General features: G+C 36.7%; 1 protein-coding gene across 15 annotated transcripts; it reads left to right on the top strand.

The window, feature by feature from the left end:
• Nucleotides 1-1,987: 1,987 nt before the first annotated feature.
• On the top strand, nt 1,988-22,062 carry LOC133879667 (putative disease resistance RPP13-like protein 1). 15 transcript variants are annotated; one of them, XM_062318329.1, is made up of 11 exons: nt 1,988-6,001; nt 6,092-6,224; nt 7,105-7,267; nt 7,355-7,491; nt 14,435-14,531; nt 19,699-19,910; nt 20,445-20,540; nt 20,711-21,023; nt 21,150-21,215; nt 21,303-21,447; nt 21,700-22,062. In XM_062318329.1, exon 1 carries the CDS (start codon nt 2,137-2,139, stop codon nt 5,911-5,913), a length of 3,777 nt encoding a protein of 1,258 aa, XP_062174313.1. In that variant the 5' UTR covers nt 1,988-2,136; the 3' UTR covers nt 5,914-6,001; nt 6,092-6,224; nt 7,105-7,267; nt 7,355-7,491; nt 14,435-14,531; nt 19,699-19,910; nt 20,445-20,540; nt 20,711-21,023; nt 21,150-21,215; nt 21,303-21,447; nt 21,700-22,062. The 15 variants fall into 15 exon arrangements, with proteins under 15 accessions (XP_062174313.1, XP_062174322.1, XP_062174323.1 ...); XM_062318338.1 differs by having other exon boundaries at nt 1,988-6,006; nt 6,176-6,224; XM_062318339.1 differs by having other exon boundaries at nt 1,988-6,006; nt 19,699-19,881.
• The last annotated feature ends 879 nt before the right edge of the window (nt 22,063-22,941 follow it).

Raw genomic sequence — 22,941 nt, 5'->3', positions numbered from 1 at the left:
TATATATATATATATATATATATTACTATTAGTGTCATCTTACTTATATTAGTCGACACTGATTATATAAATATGGTAATTATTGCAGTAGTAACTATGGATGCTCTTTGGGTCATATAATGTCTTTTGAGATGTTTGTTAAATTTACTTGTTAATTAACTTCAAGTTTTGTTGACTAATACGTCTTGAAGTTAAACTTCTTTTTTTTTATTAAATATTCAATTATTACTTCTTGTTATATGATTTATTTTACTTTTTATATTACATAAGTTGTGTTTTATTACAATTCAAAAAAAAATAAAAAACAAAACTCTTTTACTTTTGGGAAATGTTCTATATTCCAAATTTTCATCCCCAAAAGTGGTTTCAATTCAAAACTTTTTTCTACTTTATATCAAATCAATCATTTCTTTTATATATATATATCAAATCAATCATTTCTTTTATATATATATATATATATATATATATATATATATATATATATATATATATATATATATATATATATATATATATACCTTTACCAAACACACCTAAAGAGTTTAGAAACTTGGGGCTTAACTACTCGAAAAAAAAAAAAAAAAAAAAAAAAAAAAAAGCCTCTGAAATTGGGATTTAAGCATTGGATAAAAATAAAATAAAATAAAAAAGAAAAAAAAGAGGAAAATTTTACTTATAACTCATGATCTTTCATCACTTTTGCAAAAAGGTACCCAAACTTTAAATAAATGTCAATCTAGAGTATCCATCTTTCAATTTTTTTTTAAAAAAAAATTCAGCCCTCCGTTAGAATTTTTTGTTAAATTCTATCAAAATTCCCAAAATACCCGTGTGTTTATTTTTTTTAAAAAAAATATATTTATAAATTTTTTTTCAAAGATTCAGGTATGAACATTTTTGCAAATTCCGTTAAATCCTGACCAATACCTAAATCCTAGCAATTGTTTTCTTTTTTTCCTAAAAAAAAAAAAAATAGGAGTATTTTGAAAATTTTTTAACAGCACAAGCACATTCCTAGTAGCCTCACTAGATATTTTAGTGAGGCAATTTAGTGAAAATATACAAAAATATATTCTAATAACCTCACTACTATAACCAAAAAGTTTTGATGAGTGAACAGTACTCACCAACAATAGTGAGTAGTGTTCACTCACCAAATGATTAAAATATCATTAAATTTGTTCTCTCTCCCATTTATTTATTTATTTCGTTTCTCACCAACACAGCCCTTTTTCTTCGGTCCTCTCCCTTGTAATGTTGATTGCTGAGTAATGGTTTGATGAGAAAATTGATGAAAAACTTGAATATATTTTTTAATCTTACAATTTTTGAGGTCTTGGGTCGTTTTAGTTAGTTGGGTGGCTTTTTCCTATGTTTTCTTAACATACAAACAGAAATGTTCTGAAATTCTAATATGAAAACACATTTTTGTATTCATAAATATGACCATTAGGGAAAAAAAAAAAAAAAAAAATTAAAAATATAACCATTAGGAAAAGGTAAACATTCAAAAAAGATTATAAAAAAAAATAAAGAAATTTGAAAAAATAATTATTTAAATGGAATAGTGATAGTGGATAGCTAAAATAATGAGGCTGCTGAGGCAAACTTATGTCGCATCTGGGACAGATGTCGACTTTTAAAGGGTGTTTAGTGGCATTGACGTGAACTACCGTTAATTTTTGAATAAAAATATCATCTTTATCTTTGGCCAAAATCAAGATATTATCTGCCATATAAAATAAAATACATGTTATAAAAAAAATGAAGGAATTATTTAATCCAAAAATTAATCAACTAAAGTGAACAGATCGGGTTGAGCTTTATTAAAGTCAGTGACACAATTGACTTACAACCTTATAACAATTTCTTCACAACCCCAACCCCACTCACAATGTGGCCCACACCATCGTGAGTGGGGTTATGATTGTGCAAAGGAGTTATGATTTTATCATTTTCCTTAAAGTCAGGCCCAAAAGAGCTTTGCCCTTCTCTCATCGGCCACACGTGTTGCTCCATCACTCCAGACAACCTTTTGCTGTCTGATCAATGATCCAGTTCTGTGGAGTAAAAGCAGAAAGATAATCAAGTTTGATCATTTCCTTTCATTTCTTCCATTGCAAAGAAGAAAACATGGCTGGGGCCTTGGTGGGAGGAGCGTTTCTCTCTGCTTTTCTCCAAGTGTTGTTCGATAGAATGGCGTCTCCCGTGGTCGTTGACTTCCTTCGGGGACGAAAACTCACCGATGGGCTCTTAAGGAAGCTGAAGATAGCATTGTTGTCTGTGAATGCAGTGCTCGAAGACGCGGAGGAAAAGCAAGTGACAAAGCCTGATGTGAAAGATTGGCTTGATGAGCTGAAGGATGCTGTCTATGATGCGGAGGACATCTTGGATGAGATTGCTACGAAAGCCTTGCGATGCAAGTTGGATGCTGAATTCCAAAGCACTGCAAGTAAGGTACGAAAATCCATCTATGCTTCTTTTAATCCCTTTGTCAAGGAGATAGAGCCAAGGATAAGAGAGGCACTTGACAGACTAGAATATCTTGCAAAACAAAAAGATGTTATAGGTCTAAGAGAAGGCGTTGGAGGGAAACCATCAGAAAGATTGCCCACGACTTCTTTGGTTGAGGAATCTGGTATTTGTGGTAGGGATGATGATAAGGAGGCAATAATCAACTTGCTGCTCTCAGATGATGCAATTGGCAATGAGATGTGTGTGGTTGCCATAGTTGGGATGGGGGGAATAGGCAAGACCACCCTTGCTCAGCTGGTATACAATGACAACAGGGTGAAGGAGCATTTTAACCTTGAAGCGTGGGTTTGTGTTTCAGAAGAATTTGACGTGTTCAAGGTTACGAAAACAATTCTAGAGGCAGTAACTTCCTCAACTTGCAATATTAAGGATTTAAATCGGCTTCAAGTTACACTAAAGGAGAATTTGATGGGGAAGAAATTTCTGCTTGTTCTAGATGATGTTTGGAATGAGAATTATGTTGATTGGGAAGTGTTAAGTAATCCCTTTAAATCTGGGGCACAAGGAAGTAGGGTCATTGTAACAACCCGCAACGAAAGTGTTGCATCAGCCATGCGCACTATTGCCACCTATCCTCTACAGCAGTTAGCAGAAGAAGATTGCTGGTCACTATTTGCAAAACATGCCTTCCATGATGGTAACTCTGAGGCACATCCAAAACTACAAGTAATAGGTAGACAAATTGTGAAAAAGTGCAAAGGCCTACCTTTAGCAGCTAAGACAATTGGGGCTCTCTTGCGGTCTAAACTAGATGTTGATGTATGGGATAAGATTTTGAAGAGTGAATTATGGGATTTGACGAATGATGGGAAAAATATTCTTCCTGCACTAAGATTAAGTTACAAATATCTCCCATCCCAACTAAAGCAATGCTTTGCTTATTGTTCAATATTTCCAAAGGATTATGTTTTTGAAAAGAATCAATTAATCTTATTATGGATGGCTGAAGGTTTTTTGCAACAATCCAAAAACAAAACAATGGAAGAAGTTGGTGATGATTACTTCCTTGATCTTGTATCAAGATCATTATTCCAACAATCAAGCAATGATAAATCATCTTTTGTACTGCATGATCTTGTCAATGATTTAGCAAAATTTGTATCTGGTCAATTTAGCTTTAGGTTGGAGGGTGACTATTCTCACGAAATTGTGAACAAGACGCGCTATTTGTCTTATTTCAGGACACGATTTGATAATTTTAAGAAGTTTGAGGCTCTTTATGAGGCTAAGCGGTTGCGCACCTTCCTGCCATTGAAATTTCCACCAAAGAACGAGACATTCTACTTAACTAAATTAGTACCACATGATTTATTGCCAATGCTAAGATGCTTACGGGTCCTCTCTCTATCTCACTACAGTAATATGAATGAGTTGCCTGATTCAATTGGCAAAATTAAACATTTACGATATTTGGACCTTTCTTTCACCACAGTGGAAAGGCTGCCTAATACCATATGTAAGTTGTGCAATTTGCAAACGTTGAAGTTATCAGGTTGCCAATATCTTGTTGTATTGCCAAGGGAAATGTGGAAACTTATTAATTTACGTCATCTTGATATTACCGGAACTAGCATCAAGGAGATGCCGACACAGCTGGGTAGATTAAAATGTCTCCATACATTGACTATGTTTATTATCGGAAAAGATAGTGGTTCTTGCGTTGTAGAGTTGGGAAAACTTTCAAATCTTCGTGGAACACTTTCTATTTTGGAACTCCAAAATGTTGTATCTCCTTCAGATGCTTTGGGTGCAAGTTTGAAGGATAAAAAGGATCTTGAGGAGTTGGTGTTGGAATGGAAAGCTGATGCTAGTATTTCAAAAAGTAATGTGACTGTACTTGACAATCTCGAGCCACATCCAAACTTGAAAAGTCTCACTATCACCTATTATGGTGGTAAAAGTTTCCCAAATTGGGTAGGGCATGATTCATTCTCTAATATAACATGTCTTCATCTAAACAAGTGCAAATCTTGCTACAAGTTGCCACCCCTTGGGCAACTACCTTCTCTGCAAGACCTCTCTATTGTTGGGTGTGATGGAGTTGTTACAGTAGGTCCTGAGTTTTATGGAAATGGTTCTTCTTCAATTAAGCTATTTGGAGTCCTTAAAGTTTTAAGGTTTGAAGAAATGTTGAATTGGGAGGAATGGTTTTCTTTTGGTGCTGAGAATAATGATGGAGCTTTCCCTCATCTTGTTGAGCTTTATATTCATAAGTGCCCCAAGCTAATAGGAGGACTGCCCATCAATCTTCCTTCTTTAGCTAAACTTGTGATCACTGAATGTCTGCTGCTGATGGCTTCACTCCCAAGGGCTCCTGCAATACGTGAATTGCAATTAATACATTGTAATGAGGCACTATTAAAGGAATTGCCAATTAAAATTCAGAAGCTTAAACTTGAAGGATTTGATGCACTGGATTTCCTACCAGAGGTAATAATGGACTCCAACAATTGTCTTCAAGACTTAGAAATATGTGATTGTTCCTCACTTATGTGCTTTCCTGGGGGTGGTCTACCTTCTACATTAAAAACCATTGAGATCACAAATTGTAGGAAGTTAGAGCTCCCTATGGACTTGCATTATTCATCCCTTGAAAGATTGTTCTTGATAGATAGTTGTGATTCTCTCAAGTTCTTTCCATTAGACTTGTTCCCAAAGCTTTGTGATGCCATAATCAGGGGATGTAGAAATCTGGAATCACTTGGAATTTCAGAACATCATGAACATGACTTAATGACACTACAGATACAAATCCATGATTGCCCTTGTTTTGTATCTTTTCCAAAAGGAGGATTGCGTGCCCCCAACCTCACATGGTTTTGGGTCACCAATTGTAGGAGTCTAAGATCACTGCCTGATAATATGCACATCCTCCTTCCATCTCTAAAGTATTTGCGTTTAGAAGATTGTCCACATGTTGAGTTGTTTCCTGAAGGGGGCTTGCCTCCCAATTTGAATCTAATTTCCATCCTTGGTTGTGACAAACTTGTTGCTAATCGGATGCGTTGGGGTTTGCAAAAACTCCCCTCAGTTAGAAAATTTTCAATCAGTGGCAAATCTGAACATGTGGAATCCTTTCCGGAGGTAGGATTTCTGCCCACCAATTTGAACTTTCTTGACATCTCTGAATTTCCAAATATGAAATCTTTGGACAAAATCGGGCTTCAACACCTTACCTCTCTTGAACAATTGTGGATCCATGGCTGCCCTAAACTCAAGTTTCTGCCAGAAGAGGGGCTGCCCACCTCCCTTTCTTTTCTACGGATCAATGAATGTCCTTTGTTGAAGAAACAGTGTCAAAGGAAAAAGGGAAAAGAATGGCGGAAGATTGCTCACATCGACTGCATAATGATTGATGAAGAATTGATTGTTTGAGCTATAAAATTATGGCAAGAATTCCAAATTTCTGTTCTAAAATCTGCACAAAAGATGGATGGCGGACACAATATATTCAACTTGGACAGTTAGGTACTTCTTCTTTTCAATGCTTATTATTAATATAGTTTATCATTTCTGTTTTCAGTTTGCTTATCGACTATCTTTATTGAAACAGAACGCTTTGTCCACTTGTTGATTCATTCTTTTACTCCACCATTCCAAACATTATAATCAATGGCTGTTGTCATGTCACTGCCAGGAATTATTGTGAAGCTCGTATAACGCTAGGGAGCTTGACAAATATACTGGTTTGTCCCAATAATTTGTGTTTCTATAGATCTCTATTTTACTACCCATCCTCAATACCTTGTGGTTCTTTTACAAGTTCATTTTCCATTGTCAATAACAAGTGTCATATGTTCTTAAGCATATGTGTTTGATGACTAGCAGATTATTTGATCAATAGTAGAGTTAATTTTTCTTGTAGCATTTCTAGGTTTGTTCTGTATTTTCCTATGGTTTCTCATACTTAATCAAACACTTTCAAATTCAATCTTTCCTAACTTGATTTGAAGTATAATCTATGCACTTCCTCATCTCATCCTTTTTGACTTCAAAAGCCGTGATCTTTCCCAAAATTTTGCTAGCCATTAACCCTAGAAACATCTTGCTCTGCTGTCCCACATCAGCTAGATTGATAAATATTGGTGAAAAACATTTAAGCTATGTGTTTACTGAAGAGGTATCATATGAACCTAACACTTCTATACTTGAAAAGAAAATTATGTATTACATTCAACATCTAATAGCTCCAATTAAGTTGAATTTAGTTTTAGTATTATTTGAAATGACCTATGACTGGGCCACTAGGAGGCAGATGAAGCTTAATTTGCTACATTTATTTCATGGTTTAATATGTTTCAAAATGCATCTCTAACTGATTGGAATTTAGTTAGAATTTACATGAAATATTTCATTTGAATCTGCATCACCCTCCCATAAACTTGTGTTGCTGTGATAGGGTAGGCTAAAAGGACTATTTTGTCTTTATTTGCATAGAAGGACTAGGCTATCTACAGACTCCATATTATCTGATGCACAATATATGGACTTTCTGTTTCAATTTACTATGCACATGCCATTAAGTTATTTGTTGATTTAGACATTTAGTTAGTTTCTGATAAATAGGTACTGAAAGTCCAAGTGCAACCTGTGGGCCTTGTGGTGTGGTGCTAAATCAAGATTGTGGGGAACTTTGGATTTTCCTCTTTCTCTGAAGTGTAGGTTTTAAATTACTCTTCAGTAGATTTTCTCCTGAAAGGTGCTGTAGTTTGCCGATACATGGGAAAAGGTACTTAACGGCAGCAGAGATTTGCTTGTGGCTACTTGTGATCCTTTAAATAAAGGGTGCTGATGATTTATCGTAACAAAATTTCAGGGTACCTAATATCCAGTTGGCACTGCACCAATCTGAAGCAAGTACGGTTTCTGATACCTTCAATTATCAAAATTTTGAGATGAGAATCTGCAGCTGGGTATTAGATGGTGACATAGTCCGTTGATTAAACAATGCAGGTCAGTTTTTTATGGTGCTTCCTTTCTTTATACTTAGCAATTTCTTTTGTTTTTCCATTGTTATATTTTTTTTTTTTCTTTTTTGAGTGCATATAAAATACTTACCATGCATGGAGCATTTCTCCTACATTGATTGCCGATTCATCAAGTGGGTATTGGGATGTCCATCAGTTTAAGTTTTATTTCGCTTTATATTCCATCCCTTCCAAAACTAGATGAAAATATTCTTTTTTTAATTGGGACATCTTCATTCCTTGGTGAAATAGATTTATTTGTTGGTTCTCGCTTGTGTGGAACTATCTTCAGTAGGCATGAAAATGACTAAGCTTTGTGACTTCCTGTCGATTTTAAAGGTTTCTTGGATATTAGCCTTCTCATTTCTTAAATGAAGTCATTACTAAGGGCTAGAAGAATTCGGGTTGATCATTGGCTTGTAGATACCTGTTCCTTTGATAACTTTTTAACTGAAAGAGAATGCTCAAACCTATTTATTTTCGAAACGAAAGGTTGGGTTCTTCTTTCCTCCCCTGCTGTTATTGTTCTCCAGTGTCACTGTTAAGCACTCTCCTGGGAGTTTCTTTCAATATTTTAAACACAATGATACATCTGAATATTTATGAGGAAACCACATACTTGGCTTTACCATTTAGTTCAAAATGCTGCCCTTCTGTAAGGGATATAATAGTATAAGGGATATAATTGTAATAATAAGACTTTAGACTTTTGTTAGTTAAATAGTTGAGCTTTTGTTAGTTAGTTAGCAGATGTAGGTTGAGAGTATAAAAAGCCCAATGTATGAGAAAGAAAGGTTATCGAAAGTGTTGAAGTGTTTTCTTAGAATTGTAGTTCTTGGAGCCTTTGGGTTGAGCTCGAATCACCCATTCTTGGAGCCCGACTAAGCTCGAATTAGTCAACCTTATATCAATTTCAATATTCAGTTTATCCATTCCATTCTTTCATTCTACAAATCCATTAATATCCATTCCAATTTCATATCCATTTTCATCTAAATCATAGAAAATATCTTATAAACAAGAAAGTTCATTACAAGTGGTATCAGAGCCGTTCGATTCAACAATGGCAACAATTAGGAGAAATATGCAATTCCAAGAAGGTCGTTATGATAGGATGCACATTCTTGAGAAGGGCAGAATTCAAAACCAGTATTCTGAAGAAAAGAGAAGAATTGAGAGGTTAGATGAAGAAAAAGATCTGCACTGGATAGAACAACAACATTATAATGAAGAACGAAGGGGGGCCAGAAGGTATGAAAAGGAACATCATTATAATGAAGAAAGAAGGGGAGGCAGAAGGTATGAAGAGGATCCTCACTGGAGGGTGCAACAACATTGTTATGATGAAAGAAGGAAAGAAGTACCAGTAGGAAGAGAAAGCAGGAATTTTCAAGAAAGAATCTTTCAAGAAAATGAAGTCTTTGAGAATAACAGAAGCAGACCCGGTTACTTTGAAGACCGAAGAAGGCATGCAAGACAAAATGAAGATGAGGATCAGTACTGGTATGGCATGCAGAATCATCAAGATATGAGGAGGTTTGGCAGGGATTATGATGAGAATCAGTACTGGTATGGCCAGCTAAATCATCAAGAAAGGAGGAGGTTTAGCAGGGATTATGAAGAAGTGCAGAGGCAGGATCATCAAATGGATCTTCACAGGTTTGATGGTCAGAATCTTTCGGCTTGGATGTTCAAGATTCACCAATGTTTCAACTATTATGGTACTCCAGACGATTATCACAGATATATGTTTGCCTCGTATCATATGGAAGGTAAAGCTCTAGCTTGGTTGGTAGAAATGGAACGGAAGGGAGTCTTTACAGTTGATACCGAGTGGAATAATTTTGTGAGACTAATAAACAGTAGATTTGGGCATCATCGTGAAGCAGAACAAAAGTTGACGAATTATCTGAAACAACGGGAGAGTTTGATTGAATCCATTAAAAAATTGTTAGAAAGAAGTGAAAAGGGCAGGAAAGGGGAACAAGCTGCAAAAGAATATGAAGATGAAATTCTAGAGGGAAGAGAAATGGATTTTCAAGAACTGGAAGAAGAACAAAAATCAGTGGAACAAAAAGAAATCAAGGATTTTCAAGAACCTGAAATTTTGCAAAAGGGCAGAATCATATTATCTGAAGAAAGAAGGACAATTGAAAAGTTAGAAGTTTGTGGTGAGGGAATTCAAGAAGAAAAAAATGGGCAAATCAAGAACGATGAATTTCTTGACCCATATCCAAAAATCGAAACCATGGAGTTGAAGAAGGTACATCCGGTTCTTAAGCAGGATGATGAAGCTTTAAATTTTTCCACCGAGATCGAAGCTGCGATCTTCAAGAAGACACCATTGATCTTAGAGATTGCAGTTATCCTTGTGAACCACCAACCATTTGACGAAATTCCTCAACCAAGCCAAGAGAAGTTGAGCAAATCAAAACCTATCTTCGTGAATAAATTGGAGATTAAGAGGGATATGTTTTATGAATATGATTGGTGGGTTTTTAAGACAAGGTGGAAGATAGAGAAATTACAGGAGGCAGAGGTTCAATTTTTGAGCTCCTTCATGTTTCAATACTTGATTGAAGATTGTTTGATTTTTATGTGGAAAACTAGATGGCGTTGGAAAAATGACCTAGTTTGTGGGTTGAGTGGAAATGGGTCGGGTTCGAAAGAGAAGGATTCGATGGGTTTTTGGTGTGGTGATGTTCGGAAGAATTTTGTGGTTTTTAAGCATCGATGGCATTGGAAATTTTCATTGTGGCCATTCGATCCTAGCATTGAAGAAGGAACAAAGAGACCTTGCAAGAGGAGAGTTGTGTTTGATAAGTGCGACAGTGATGTGAAGGTCCAGCGATGCACGTCTATTTAGAATTGAAAAGAGCACTTTGTAAAGCATGAGTAGAAGAGCCATTGAAAAGTCATTACTTTGCCAATGGGTAGGAGACAGTGGCAAGAGGAGAGTTGGTTTGAATGAGTCTTACCTTGAGCAAAGAAAAGTTTCAGGAAGCAAGAGGGACATTGGGCAGGGCGTGATATTTGCGGGAGGAGTCGTTGCACAGCAGATTTGAATCGGCTAGCCTTGAGCAGTGTCTGTGTCACAAATATTGGGCAATGTGGAGACGTGCTCGAGTAGACGGAAGCAGAAGTAAAAGTAGATACCTGGCAGGAAGTTGGGATACAGCTAAGCAAAACACACCGTTTTGTATTTTGGAAGTGTAATTGTGCACTTCAATTTTTCTTTCTTTCATGGAGTTACCGTAAGTGAAGGTGACAAATTGCTGAAGTTGTGACGGTAATTTTCCTTTTTACCCCATCTTGTGGGCAAGGTGCTTTGAAGGAGTGGGTAATATAAAGGATATAATTGTAATAATAAAACTTTAGACTTTTGTTAGTTAAATAGTTGAGCTTTTGTTAGTTAGTTAGCAGATGTAGGTTGAGAGTATAAAAAGCCCAATGTATGAGAAAGAAAGGTTATCGAAAGTGTTGAAGTGTTTTCTTAGAATTGTAGTTCTTGGAGCCTTTGGGTTGAGCTCGAATCACCCATTCTTGGAGCCCGACTAATCTCGAATTAGTCAACCTTATATCAATTTCAATATTCAGTTTATCCATTCCATTCTTTCATTCTACAAATCCATTAATATCCATTCCAATTTCATATCCATTTCCATCTAAATCATAGAAAATATCCTATAAACAAGAAAGTTCATTACACCTTCTTGAGTTATTGAGAGTTAATTTTTGTTATCCGTAATACATACACTCATGCAGGATTAATCATATAACCTCACCCTCCACCCCTTGAGGAAAGGAGATGCCTTTTAGTTCAAAATCCATTGCCAAGATTATTGAGGATGATGAATAACTTCCCCCCACCCCCCCCCCCCCCCCCCTTTTTAGCGAGGCAATAAGCTCTTCTTTTTGGGAGTGGGAAAGACGATCATGACAGGGCTTGAGGAGTCAGAAAAGCTTCGAGGTCAAAGTGTGGTTGTGTTCATTCCATGAGATCCCTTTGTAATTCATGTGAAGTATTCTTGAAAAGATTTTGGAATTCAAAAGGACAATGCTTTCAATTTTCAGTGGCTTTTGTGGTCAATTTCAGAGAGGAATTTTAAAGTCCAAAGAATTGCAAAGTATACTGTGGATCTAAGCATGGGAAGATAAATTCTTCTGGGTCTCTTGGTGCTAAGGATAGAATTACAATGAGTTCCTGATTAAGAAGATTAATGATGTGGGCCTGGGTTTGGGATCGTGTGATGGGTTTGTGGATGGGTGAAGCTGCAGGATGGGATTTCCTGAGTCTCCCTATGGTGAAAGGTGAAAGATGGTGAATGGATAATGAGGTATTCGAGGTACCTCTGCCTCCCAATTTCAACTACAAGAGTTGTGTTTTTGATAAATTTCAGCATGCCTTCTTATTATTTCAAATCACTACTTATAGAATACAATATCAATGTTGTTTAGGCTATTGCCTTAATTCTAGGAATTCTTCCCTTATTTTTCTCCCTAAAAATCCTGCTGCCAATCCCTTAATTACTGGAATACATAATTCCTTATTCTTAGGAATTTCCTTCCCACAAGTCGTGCTCCCCACGCACAGACTTGTTCCTTATTTCTTTCCTAAAATACATCAGCCGCCACTTGGATTAGGTTTAGAGTTTGCAACAGCTAGGGTTTCATCATGTTGCTGCACGCGTTTGGGCCTCCTAACATAGGTCCGTAACAATTAACCCCTTGGGTCCTGTTGTACCTACCCTGTATGATGATAATGCCATGCATCATCCAGAGCCTCAAGGTGGGTGGGATATGGTTGTGGGGTTATACAAGTCACTTTTAAATATGAAAGAGATCATTCTCTTGCTGCTAACTCTTTTCGACTTTTAACCATTTGAATCTTCAAAACAAATCTATCACATATGGTAAAACTTTCGTATACTATTAAATTAGGTCCTCAACTGCAATTGAGCATACTATTAAGTGTTGTGTGGAAAGACTAGGGCATGTCAAACTTGGCTCAAGCTTGACTTAATGTCACATGTATATGCTAAAGCTTCTTGTCAGAAACTCAATTAGCTTGATGTCAGCTTGGCATGGCTCGCTTCATTTGTTAATCCTAGCAAAGCTCAAATTAGGCTTTACTCATGCCAAGATTTGCTTCACCTGAAACTTATCATCGAGCCTTGTTGCCCTAAAAATCATAGTGGTGCTCATGCTTAGACCAAGCCCATAACATAGTCAAGATTCATAGTTAAGCTCAAGCTCTAGATCAAACCGAGTAATTAGGACCACAGGTTCCTGTAGTTGGCAAGTCACACTAAGCTTAGGAAGATGATTTGTTTTGGTTATTTGGGAATCATGGTTTGGAAGATTAACCCCTTTGGTCCTGATGTGATGACACTGATTATGAAGATGATGCCATGCCACATCATCTAGAGCCTCAAGGTGTGACACAATTGTGAGGTTGCAAATCACTTGTGCGTACAGGAGAGATCATTGTCTTGCTTGTATTTGAATCTTTTTGGCATTTAACCATTTGCATCTTCGAAATGAATCTATGGCATAAGAGAAAACTTCCATATCAATTAGGTCCTCAATATGGTAATATATTAACCATATATAATAAGAATAATCTGAATTATGATCAGTAGAAATGTCCTTAGTTTATTCTGTTCGGTTTGGCAAACTTTGGTTTTGGTGCCTGCTTCTAGGAGAAGCTGCATTTTCTAAAGATACACAGAATATTGACTAACAGTTAACTTAGTTTCATATTTTCAGGTTGATTCATAACGATTAAAGGGCCTAGAGTAAAAGAGGGCAGTGACAACTGTTTTCATATAGATCTATAACCTCTCTTTAATGTGCATGGCTTATAAGATACATTATACTGACAATTTTAACTGCATTGTGTCTGGTGCATTGTGTTTTTTGTTTCTAATGTTTTAAGTAATATTGTGATGGATGATGTTCATCAAAACCCAGGAGAGAGGATGAAAGTTATCCTAAAAGTTGGCAAAAAGGGAGGATGAAAGTTATCCTAAAAGTTGGCAAAAAGGGATTTTAGAAATTTACTGAAGAAATAGTTATGCTTTGGTTGCAGAATTTTTTATGCACAGAAGTGCATAGATAATATAACCTGGGAAAGACTGGTGATTTGTTTAGGCGTGACAAAAATGTGTTAGTGATATATAACCCTGTTTGGTTATGTTATTTAAAAATAAAAAATAAAAAAATAAAGCAGAAGAAGTTTCTGGAAACATGTTATTAGCGTTTATGACATTCTTAAACAGAAAAAATAAAGCAGAGAGTCAGAGACAATAGAAACAAGCTTGTTGAGAATGATTTTCAGACAATAGTTTCCAAAATCATGTTTGAAAGCTGTCTGCTGTGACTCTGAGAGCCAAAAACTCATTCTGGAGGAAAAACAAAAGGCAAGCAGGCCACATTTTCCATTTTGGCACTAATTAGGGATTGAGGCTTTTCTTAAATACAGAAAGAGACTGAATGGAAGTTCTTTTAAGAATACTGGTGAATCTCAAGAAGTTTGAGAGCTTTGTGAGACTTTTCTAAAGTAGTTGTAATAGAACTTTAGGAAGAGTGTTGCTAGTTTTAATATGCCAGATCTTGAGTCCAGCCATATAAGGGAGGTCTTGCATGCGGGCAGTCAAATAAACGTCCACCCAAGTATATTTACCTGGAGATCCGTGATGTCATAAATGCGTGTATAAATGCTTCATTGGACACAGTGGAAGAGTTTGTCCGAAATGCCACCAGTTGTTCCTTTCCAAAGAAATTTACCCTGTCTGAATGGCAGAGTTTTTTTTTTTTTTTTTTTTTTTAACATCATGTTTGATATGTTATAATGTTCATCTGCATAATTTTTCTTTAAATGAAAACATGGTATTTTTGCTGTTTAATGAATTACGGGGCTCTTCCAGGAGCTGATGATGGGAATTCAATGTTGCTATGTAAATCATATGCCGGGTTAACAGAGTCTTAAACTAGCCCTGCTCAAACAGCTGATGCTAGTGATGGGTATGCATTCTTAGAGTTTATTTCCTGATATTGTGGTTATATGTTTTACGTTCTTGAGTGTTTGTTCTAGCATTGACGGGTATAATTTGTTTATAACATAGCCTAAGGGGGTTAGTTATCTTGAACGGTAGAGATTTTCATGATCATAGTTTCTAACATTTTATCACATATTGAATTAACATACTATTTACTTGTTACATGTGTTATACCATCAGTAGACAAATTCATGAAATGAAGCTACTGGGTAGCAATTAGCAGATACATATACGTAGGAAAAATGGATTTCAAACATTATCCTTAGTCCCATTATGGAGTTGAGGATGCATTTGGAAATTACTAGTATAAGTTCTAGCTTGGGCCTTGATGCAGGTGGTTTAGGTGTAGAGTGGTGATGAGACAAGTGTTAGGTTCATAATATTGAGGCAAGGTGCATGAATTTATTTTCTTTCAAATTACCATGCTAATTATGGACTTTCCTTCAGTATTATTTTTCTTGAACAACCATTGAAAAAGAAGAAGACGGCCCTAGTAGGTGGGGAGTATACAAGAGAAACATAACCAGGCTTTACAATTTTGGGGAGTGCTTCGGTGGCAAGCAATGGACTAGTCGGTAACTGTTTTGTAAAGCTTTGTTGTCTTCTTGCAAGTCCTAGTGAGAGTCTAGTTTTTTGAACTTTACCTTCATTAGTGTTCTAAAAATCCGCATTTGGTTATATTATGATCTTTGCTTGATCAAATGAGGAAGGTGTAGATAAATTAGAATGGCCAAGCTGTTGCATTCATGTTGGCGACTTTTTGCCCTCCTTTTCAATGTGAAATCATAGCACTTGCTTGTGGTACATTATGCTATTGTTGTACTATTAGTTATGGGAGGATGTTAAGATTGTTGTGACCCTCAATAATTCTGTAACAGGTTCTTATATTGATTAATTGACAGTTGTAAATTCTGTCATGAGCAGAACGAAAATGAAATTTATGTTCTTTTACTCATTTTATATGTGTTTGCTTCATGCAAAAGGTTATTTGTCTGTTATATTGTTAATTCTCCTCTTTGGGGGATTTTATACTTGTCGTCGGTGCTGCATAGATATATGTTGGTCTACCTCTGGTGTACTTTTATGTTCTGGATTAGTTTCAATGGTGAACCATCAACCAGGCCCAGCAACATGCTTGCTAAACCCTAAATCTCTAGAAGTGAAATGAATGATTAATTAGAATTTATGTTCGTCTGAGAAACAATTTGGATGTTCTTAGGTTTGTATTTGTTTTGATGTTAATTCTCTGCTTTGGGGGATTTAATACTTGTCAGCGGTCCTTCATGGATATATGTTAGTCTACCTCTGGTTTACTTCTTTTATGTTGTGGATTTAGTTTCAATGGTAGATTTATTGGTATGCTCTCTCTAGATTTAGGGTAGTATTTGTGTGCTCTGCTGTTTTCGAACCTTTTTATTTCTACAGTAGATGGGTAATATATGTTCTTAATCGTGTAGATGTTGCTTGTATTTGAATCGACAGATTGAGATTGAATTAACTTTGAGGGAATTCATGGTTGATGGCAAATTATGGTTGAGATTGGCCTTTAACTTAATAGTTCTGCTATTCATCTGTTCATTTTGTTTCCTGATAGCTGAGATTTGAAGAAAAATATTGGTGCATATGGGCATTAACTGGACATTGATTTGGTCTTCTTTTTAATTTATTTATTTATTTATTATTATTTTAACTGTGAATACGGTAAGTAATAACTTTTTATATATATATATGAATGGTAAATAGTAGCAAATTAAATTTCTATGATTTAATGGCTACTTTTCTAGCTGAAAATTTGTTTAGAGAATTTTAATTTAGATTCTATGATTTTAAGATCATTGGCTGTCATTGCTGATATAATGTTTGATTTCAAAATCTTGGTTTTTATCCTGATTTTCATAGTTTCTGTAATATATGCTACCTATGGATAAGATAGGATTCTTGGGATTCTTTTCGTATTGTTTGCAGTGTTTGCTTTCTAGGATTCTTTTGGTATTGTTTGCTGTGTTTGATGTCTCAATTCTGCCTCAATTACATTTATTTGCTTGATCCACCAGTTATATGTTGTAATGGTGAGACTGGCTTTGATAGATTCTATATTTGATGCTTCTAATTATGACCAAAATTAAATTCCTGAAACCAGAATGAAATGCATCTTTATGTATGCTTAATTGTCCCTTGGCAGTTGGAAATGGGAGTTCAGCTGGGCTATCATTGTAACATGGATGGATGGGTTTGGTCCTAAAGCTTAAATATTTGTTTTTCACTACCTTAGATCTTAATTTGCTAAGTGATTTTCTTGACTTGTTTTCTCTTTCTAGCTAGGTGTTTCTCTTGTATACTCTCTATGTACTTAGTTGAGCCTTTGCGCTTTTCAATGATATTTCAATTATTTATAAAATATATATATATATATATATATATATATATATATATATATATATATATATATATGCTTTTCAAGCCGACTCTGTGGACTAGTTCACTGTTTCCTTCCTTGTCTTCTGGACATTACGAATACCAACCTGCATCTATAGATTCCAATTATAAAATGGGACGCTCTTCCCTTTTTGATATATATATATATATATATATATATATATATATATATATATATATATATGCTTTTCAAGCCGACTCTGTGGACTAGTTCACTGTTTCCTTCCTTGTCTTCTGAACATTACGAATACCAACCTGCATCTATAGATTCCAATTATAAAATGGGACACTCTTCCCCTTTTTGACAAGTGAGATGAATATTATTTAAATCTAAGCAATAGGTATAGACGCCAAAAGACTGCAAAAGCCTTGGATTTCAACCCCTTAGAGGCTCTGTGAAACAGGGAGAAAGACAAAAAATCTGAACTAAAACCATTACTCAAGCTAAGGTCTTTTACTTGAGGATGAAAGGGAAAATGACATCAATTAAAAACATAATTTGCAATAAAGCATTTATGGGCTTAACACCTGAACCTAAATTGCACTAGAATTATTTTTGTCCACTTTTCTGCTCTTTTCTTGTCTCTTTCACTTTTACTATATCTTTGGGTTTCTCATTCAGTTCCTAAAGTCAATGAATCTGAAAAGTAGGTGTTGGAAAGACCCCGCCAATCCTATTTGGTTTATATTAGCATGTGGTTTTCCTATATTAACTGTAAATTGAATCTAGTAAAGTTGGAGACGCATTTCACATTTTGTGTATGATTTCATACCGAGATGTGATAAACGATTGGGCTTGATTCATTTTGCAAATATATGTATTTGACTTATTTGTCGATTTTTTCTTTTAAAGAAATAAATTTGGTGAAACTATTACGATTATAGTTAGAGCACCCCGTTCCGTCGCCGGTAGACGCAGGTTTCTTGTGGGGGTCTCGTCAGGCGTTGGTTTGGCGCCTTCTATGCACTGTAAGTCCCAGCTCTTCCTAGAGAAGTTGTCTTCCTCAGCTACTCTCAGGTTTGAGGGGTTTCCGGAGCTTGTAGGCCTTGTTGGTGGATTTGATTCTTTCAGAGTCACTTGGTCAGGTTCTTCTCCAACTCCGGTAGTTTCGGGTTTCTCTGCTCTGACTACTAGTTTTTCTACTTTGCCAGGCAGATTTGAGCTGCTCTGTTTCGAATTCTTCTGAGCATGCGTCTACTTCGTTGTCTTCTCTGCACTCAGTTGATGGTGCAGGGTCCCTCAAGGTCGGTGCTACTCCTTCGGTGGTTTTGGATTATAAGGAATTCTTGAGTACTGAGGGTTTTTTGCGGTGTCGGATTTCACTGTAGATGGGTCTGATTCCTTCTGTTCCTATTCTTCAGGGGCGGCTGCTTTGGGTGCTCAGCTTCACTCTTCTTGTCCAGTGATGTCGAATTGTGGGGCTCCGATCTACCCGTTGGATTCTAAACAGGTGCAAAGATATTACTGGAAAGCAAAGAAAGGCAGTGTAGCTCAAATGGACGTTTCTCTGCTTGCAGAGGTTGTGGCAGCGATTAGTGTTTCGAAGGCGCAGCCTTGTGGTGTTCTTCTCAACCCTCCGTCGGGGCCTTGGTCCCCACATTGGTGCCAAGTGGGGGAGGGTTTGGTTTGGATCCCTTGATCCCGATGGAGACTAAACCTTTTCAACTATTGAAGATGGGGGATTGTCTTCTTGCCGTGGAAGTATCGGTGGCTGCGGCGCTTCCAATGCTGGATTCCAATGAAGTGGTAGCTTCCGTGAAGGCTGATGCTAAGCATTCTACTCCGGTGAAGGGTTTCCTTTGGCAGGGTTTTCTCAAACCAAGCCTGGCATTGCAAGTTTCTCCTCATCTATCGCATAAAGTGTCGGTCGCATCAGCATCGACTCTTGTTCTAAAGGAAGATTGGGTGGAAGGGGCTCCCTCCCTTTTGGGTGGAGTTTTCAATGGTTTGATCCAATCTCATAAATGGCTGGTAGGTTTTGGTCCGTGTGGGGAAATCGTGTTGTGGGATCAGGGCGACGAAGTTTGGGATGGGGAGGATGGAGGCTCCTCTATCCCTTTGGGTGTTTTTCCTCCCAGCATGCCCTTGGATTGGGTGTTGGATGGTGTTGAGGACAAGGATCCGTCCTTTGCGATTTTGGATGCAATTGAAGAGGATTTTCATCGGGAAGTAAAGGTTGTGCATCCAAAGACCCAAGGTAGGAGGGAGCTGTTGAATTTGAAATGCTCCATTAATTACGGCGATGCTAGCGCGACCTCTTGGCGAGAGAAAAGCAAGGCTCACATATTGTAATGTTGAGTGATCCATGTGGGTTTCGGGTTTGAGGGCTTTAGGTCCTTGCGAGTTTTTTTGGGTTTCTTTTTGTGGGTTGGTTTGGTTGTTCTTGTGTACTTAAGGGTGCCTTACGTTTTTTTTTAAAAAAAAAAAAAAAAAAAAAAAAAAAAAAAAAAAAAAAACTCTTATTACTTATCAAAAATAAATAAATAGTTAGAGCAAACCTATCAAAATTAGAAAGAAAAATGTACTGGTTCCATATCCTTGGGTTTATTGTAACTGTTCTTGTGAATGGGCAACGGTTCTTATTCTTATAATTGATCACTGTTTAGCGGACACATGTTGGTTTAGCTTTCCTGTTCAACTTCCTTCAATATGCTTGAATTGCATTTATGATGTTAGTTATTTTGGCCAATTGCAGAGTGTGTTCTTCTACCGAGGACCACTAGGAATACTCGGTACTGGGGATATTGCCAGAATGTGTTTCAAAAAGAAAAATCTGTAGAGCGTAAATGCTTATGCTGTGGCAGCTGGAAGGGTTGCTGGAGTTGATCCTGTGGAACAGATAACTCGGTGATGCATGCGTATTGCCGAAACTCCAGAGGTTGACTTTGGTGGATTTGCATTATGCAGGTTCTATAGCTAGCTATCTTGCCATCAAAAGTTTCTATACATTAGATACTTCATTTTCTTCTGGCCTGAACTTTTTCTGTATATGAATCTGAAAAAAAAAATATCGCTATGAATCTGAGACCAAATTTTGCAATACCCAATGATTGCCTGTCATCTTAGCAGTCTGTAATTGAAACTTAAGGGCCTTTCAGTGATTACTCCCGGTCATATGTGTTGTTGATTGACTAGTTTCTTGTGATTGACTTGGGGCAGAAGCCTTTTATTTTTAACGTCTTATACATGGTGTTCCTTGGTGTTTATTTGTTGTCTTACTAATTTTATATCTGCACCGTCAACTCAATACTTTTAGTTGTTGTTGATCTTGATGCTTGAAGAGGCCATGATTTCAGCAAAAATTTTGGTCCTCTTATGATTATTTTCTGTGACCATGGTAGTTTATATTCAGATCATGTCTGGACATGTCAAGTCTTACTTTTGAAATGTTTTTCATTTCTAATTTATTTATTTACATTTTATATGCGCTATTGCCCTCAGTGTGACAAGGAATTTCATGTTGGCTGTTTGAAGGATCACAATATGGAAAACCTTAGGGTGAGGATTTTGCTTCGAAAGGCTGTTGCCATTTTCCATGTGAGTTATTGTCAATTGCTATGTTACTATACTTGAGATTTTCCATTACATGTGAAAAAATTAAAAAAAAAATAAAAAAACGATTTTCCATTATAGGAAGCATTTGGAAGATCAAATGATATGAAGTCAGATTTGCAATGAGATAACTTGTTACATTATTTATTGTGCAGGGTACAGAGCACCAGATTGAATTTTCTACCACCCTACTTGCTTCGTTTGTGTTATAATTGTTGGATTGGACCTTTGATCGTCTCATTTGAAAACAAATTGGTGTTCAGTGAGAGAAGTTAAAGCATTTTATGGCATTCGAAATTACACCCCACAAGGCATGTTCTAAGAGTCGTTCACGTGAGCGGAGCGGCACTGTTGCACCCGAACAATAATTACTTAGCACCTAGTTGAATTTTCTATTCATTGGTTCTGCAGAAGGAATACCCGAGGCCAAGACGTTGGTTGGCTCTACTTTGCTGTACTATCAGTCAAGTAAGAGTCGTGGCTCCCTGTGCTTTACCAGATAATGTTGTAGAATAGATATATTACTATGATAATTATTTTTTTTTTTTTTTTTTTTTTTTTGATAAGTAAGAGAGATATATGCAACCCAATCAGTTGTCTCAACTGGAATGTGCCATATATTTGGGCTGGAAGTGGCAGAGCTTCGATCCCCTAGGACAGGTAATTTTCATCTACTGATGGGATTTTTTTTTTTTTTTTTTTTGGATGGTGGCACCTATTCTAACTTGGTGAATGTTGTTAGTGTAGGGTTACTTCCAATCCTTGTTTTCTTCCATTGAGAGCCTCCTTGGCTCTTGAAATGTTAGAAACCTTGTGCTACCAGCGGCTGATGATGAAGCTGAATCAGTGTGGACAAAAAGAAATTGGTTTTAACAAATTAAACCAAGATGAGGTGGGTGATTCTTTCACTGAGAAATACTACACACACTCTCAAGTGCACACTCCTGAGATGGCAGTAAAACCACCATCAGATTCGAAATCCAATAGTGATATATCTAAAATCTAATGGTGATTTTCACTACCACGTCAGATAACGTGCACTTGAGAATGTGTACTGGGAGTGTGTATAGAAATCTCTTCTTTCACTTTCTGTTTGCTAGCACAAATAACTTAGGATTAATCTGTACATCATTTTGTGTTGCAGCTTAACGAGTACAAGAAACATTACCATCTGGTGATCTTCCAGGGAACATCAATGCTGCAGAAGTCAGTCCCTGCATGCTGAATTACTGATGCCCAGTTGTTGGGAGCACCTGGAAAATTTTGTGAAATGAAGAAGCCACTATTTTGCAGAGGTTTTCCATCAAAATGTATACCATATTTTTGTCTTGTGGTGTCCGGAATACCTCATCTTTCAAGCTGATATATTCTTTTTGTAGCACAGATATTAGAGAGGAGAGATTTTAGTAATTGGAAAAGGTGAAAACATAGAGCAGCTTTTTGGAAGAACTTGCAAAGTTTTGAAACCCTAAATTGATATGAACTAGTAGTGTCACAATTCTTTTTCTGGGCATGGGATCTCATATTTTCTACATTTCTTGTTCGGAGTGCATTATTGTTGCAAATTCAATGATTTTTCTTGAAGCTCTGAAATGGGTCATGGGCCATGGCAAACTGGAGATAAAACAACGTTAACTTGTATTTGAATGCTTGTATAGTTAGTGGCGGAGGTAGGTAGGTAGGTAGGGGTGTTGGGCCCTATAACATGTATTTTTCAAGCCCAAACCTCCTATTAGACTCTTAGTCCCTAAAACATTAAGCCCAGTCAATCGAGTCCCCCAAAAAATTTGAGATATCTTCAAATTTGGGTTGGTCTTCAATTAATTCAACCCAGCCCAAAGGTTAAGATTAAACCTAAGAATGACTCGTTTCATCACACTTCTAACCTACTAAACGCTTCAAATTTTTCTTTCTTCTTCATTGCTGATAGGCTGAAGCCAGAAAGCTCTCTAGGTAGTGTTTTTTTATCTCCTACACACAGTTTAATGCCTTGTGATATGAGTTATGCCTATGTACTGCATGTGTAGTGTAGGTTTTCATTGGCTTATTGCATTAATGTGTGTAGGTTGGCTGTGAGTGTAACCAGGGGCGGAGCCAACTTTTGCAATTTGAGGGGGCCAAATTTTTTTTTAAAAAAATAGGTAACATTTTATAGAAAATAATAGATTTACAACACCACCACAACAACTGCACAATACCCCCTTACATGGGGGTGGGGCCCAGTGTGTGGGGTCCACCCCCATGTGAGGGAGTGTTGTGCAGTTGTTGTGGTGGTATTGTGTAGGAATCAAATCCCAACATTTATTTATTTATTGGAGGGAAAACCTTGGGGCTTGATGGGGTCAAGTCCGAATAATGTTTCTTGCACAGCTCTTATACAACTCTA

This window comes from Alnus glutinosa, chromosome 10, assembly GCF_958979055.1.
Source record: "Alnus glutinosa chromosome 10, dhAlnGlut1.1, whole genome shotgun sequence".
Classification (NCBI taxonomy): domain Eukaryota; kingdom Viridiplantae; phylum Streptophyta; class Magnoliopsida; order Fagales; family Betulaceae; genus Alnus; species Alnus glutinosa.
Note: the sequence above shows the minus strand (reverse complement) of the source record. Positions and strands in the feature narration are given on the sequence as shown.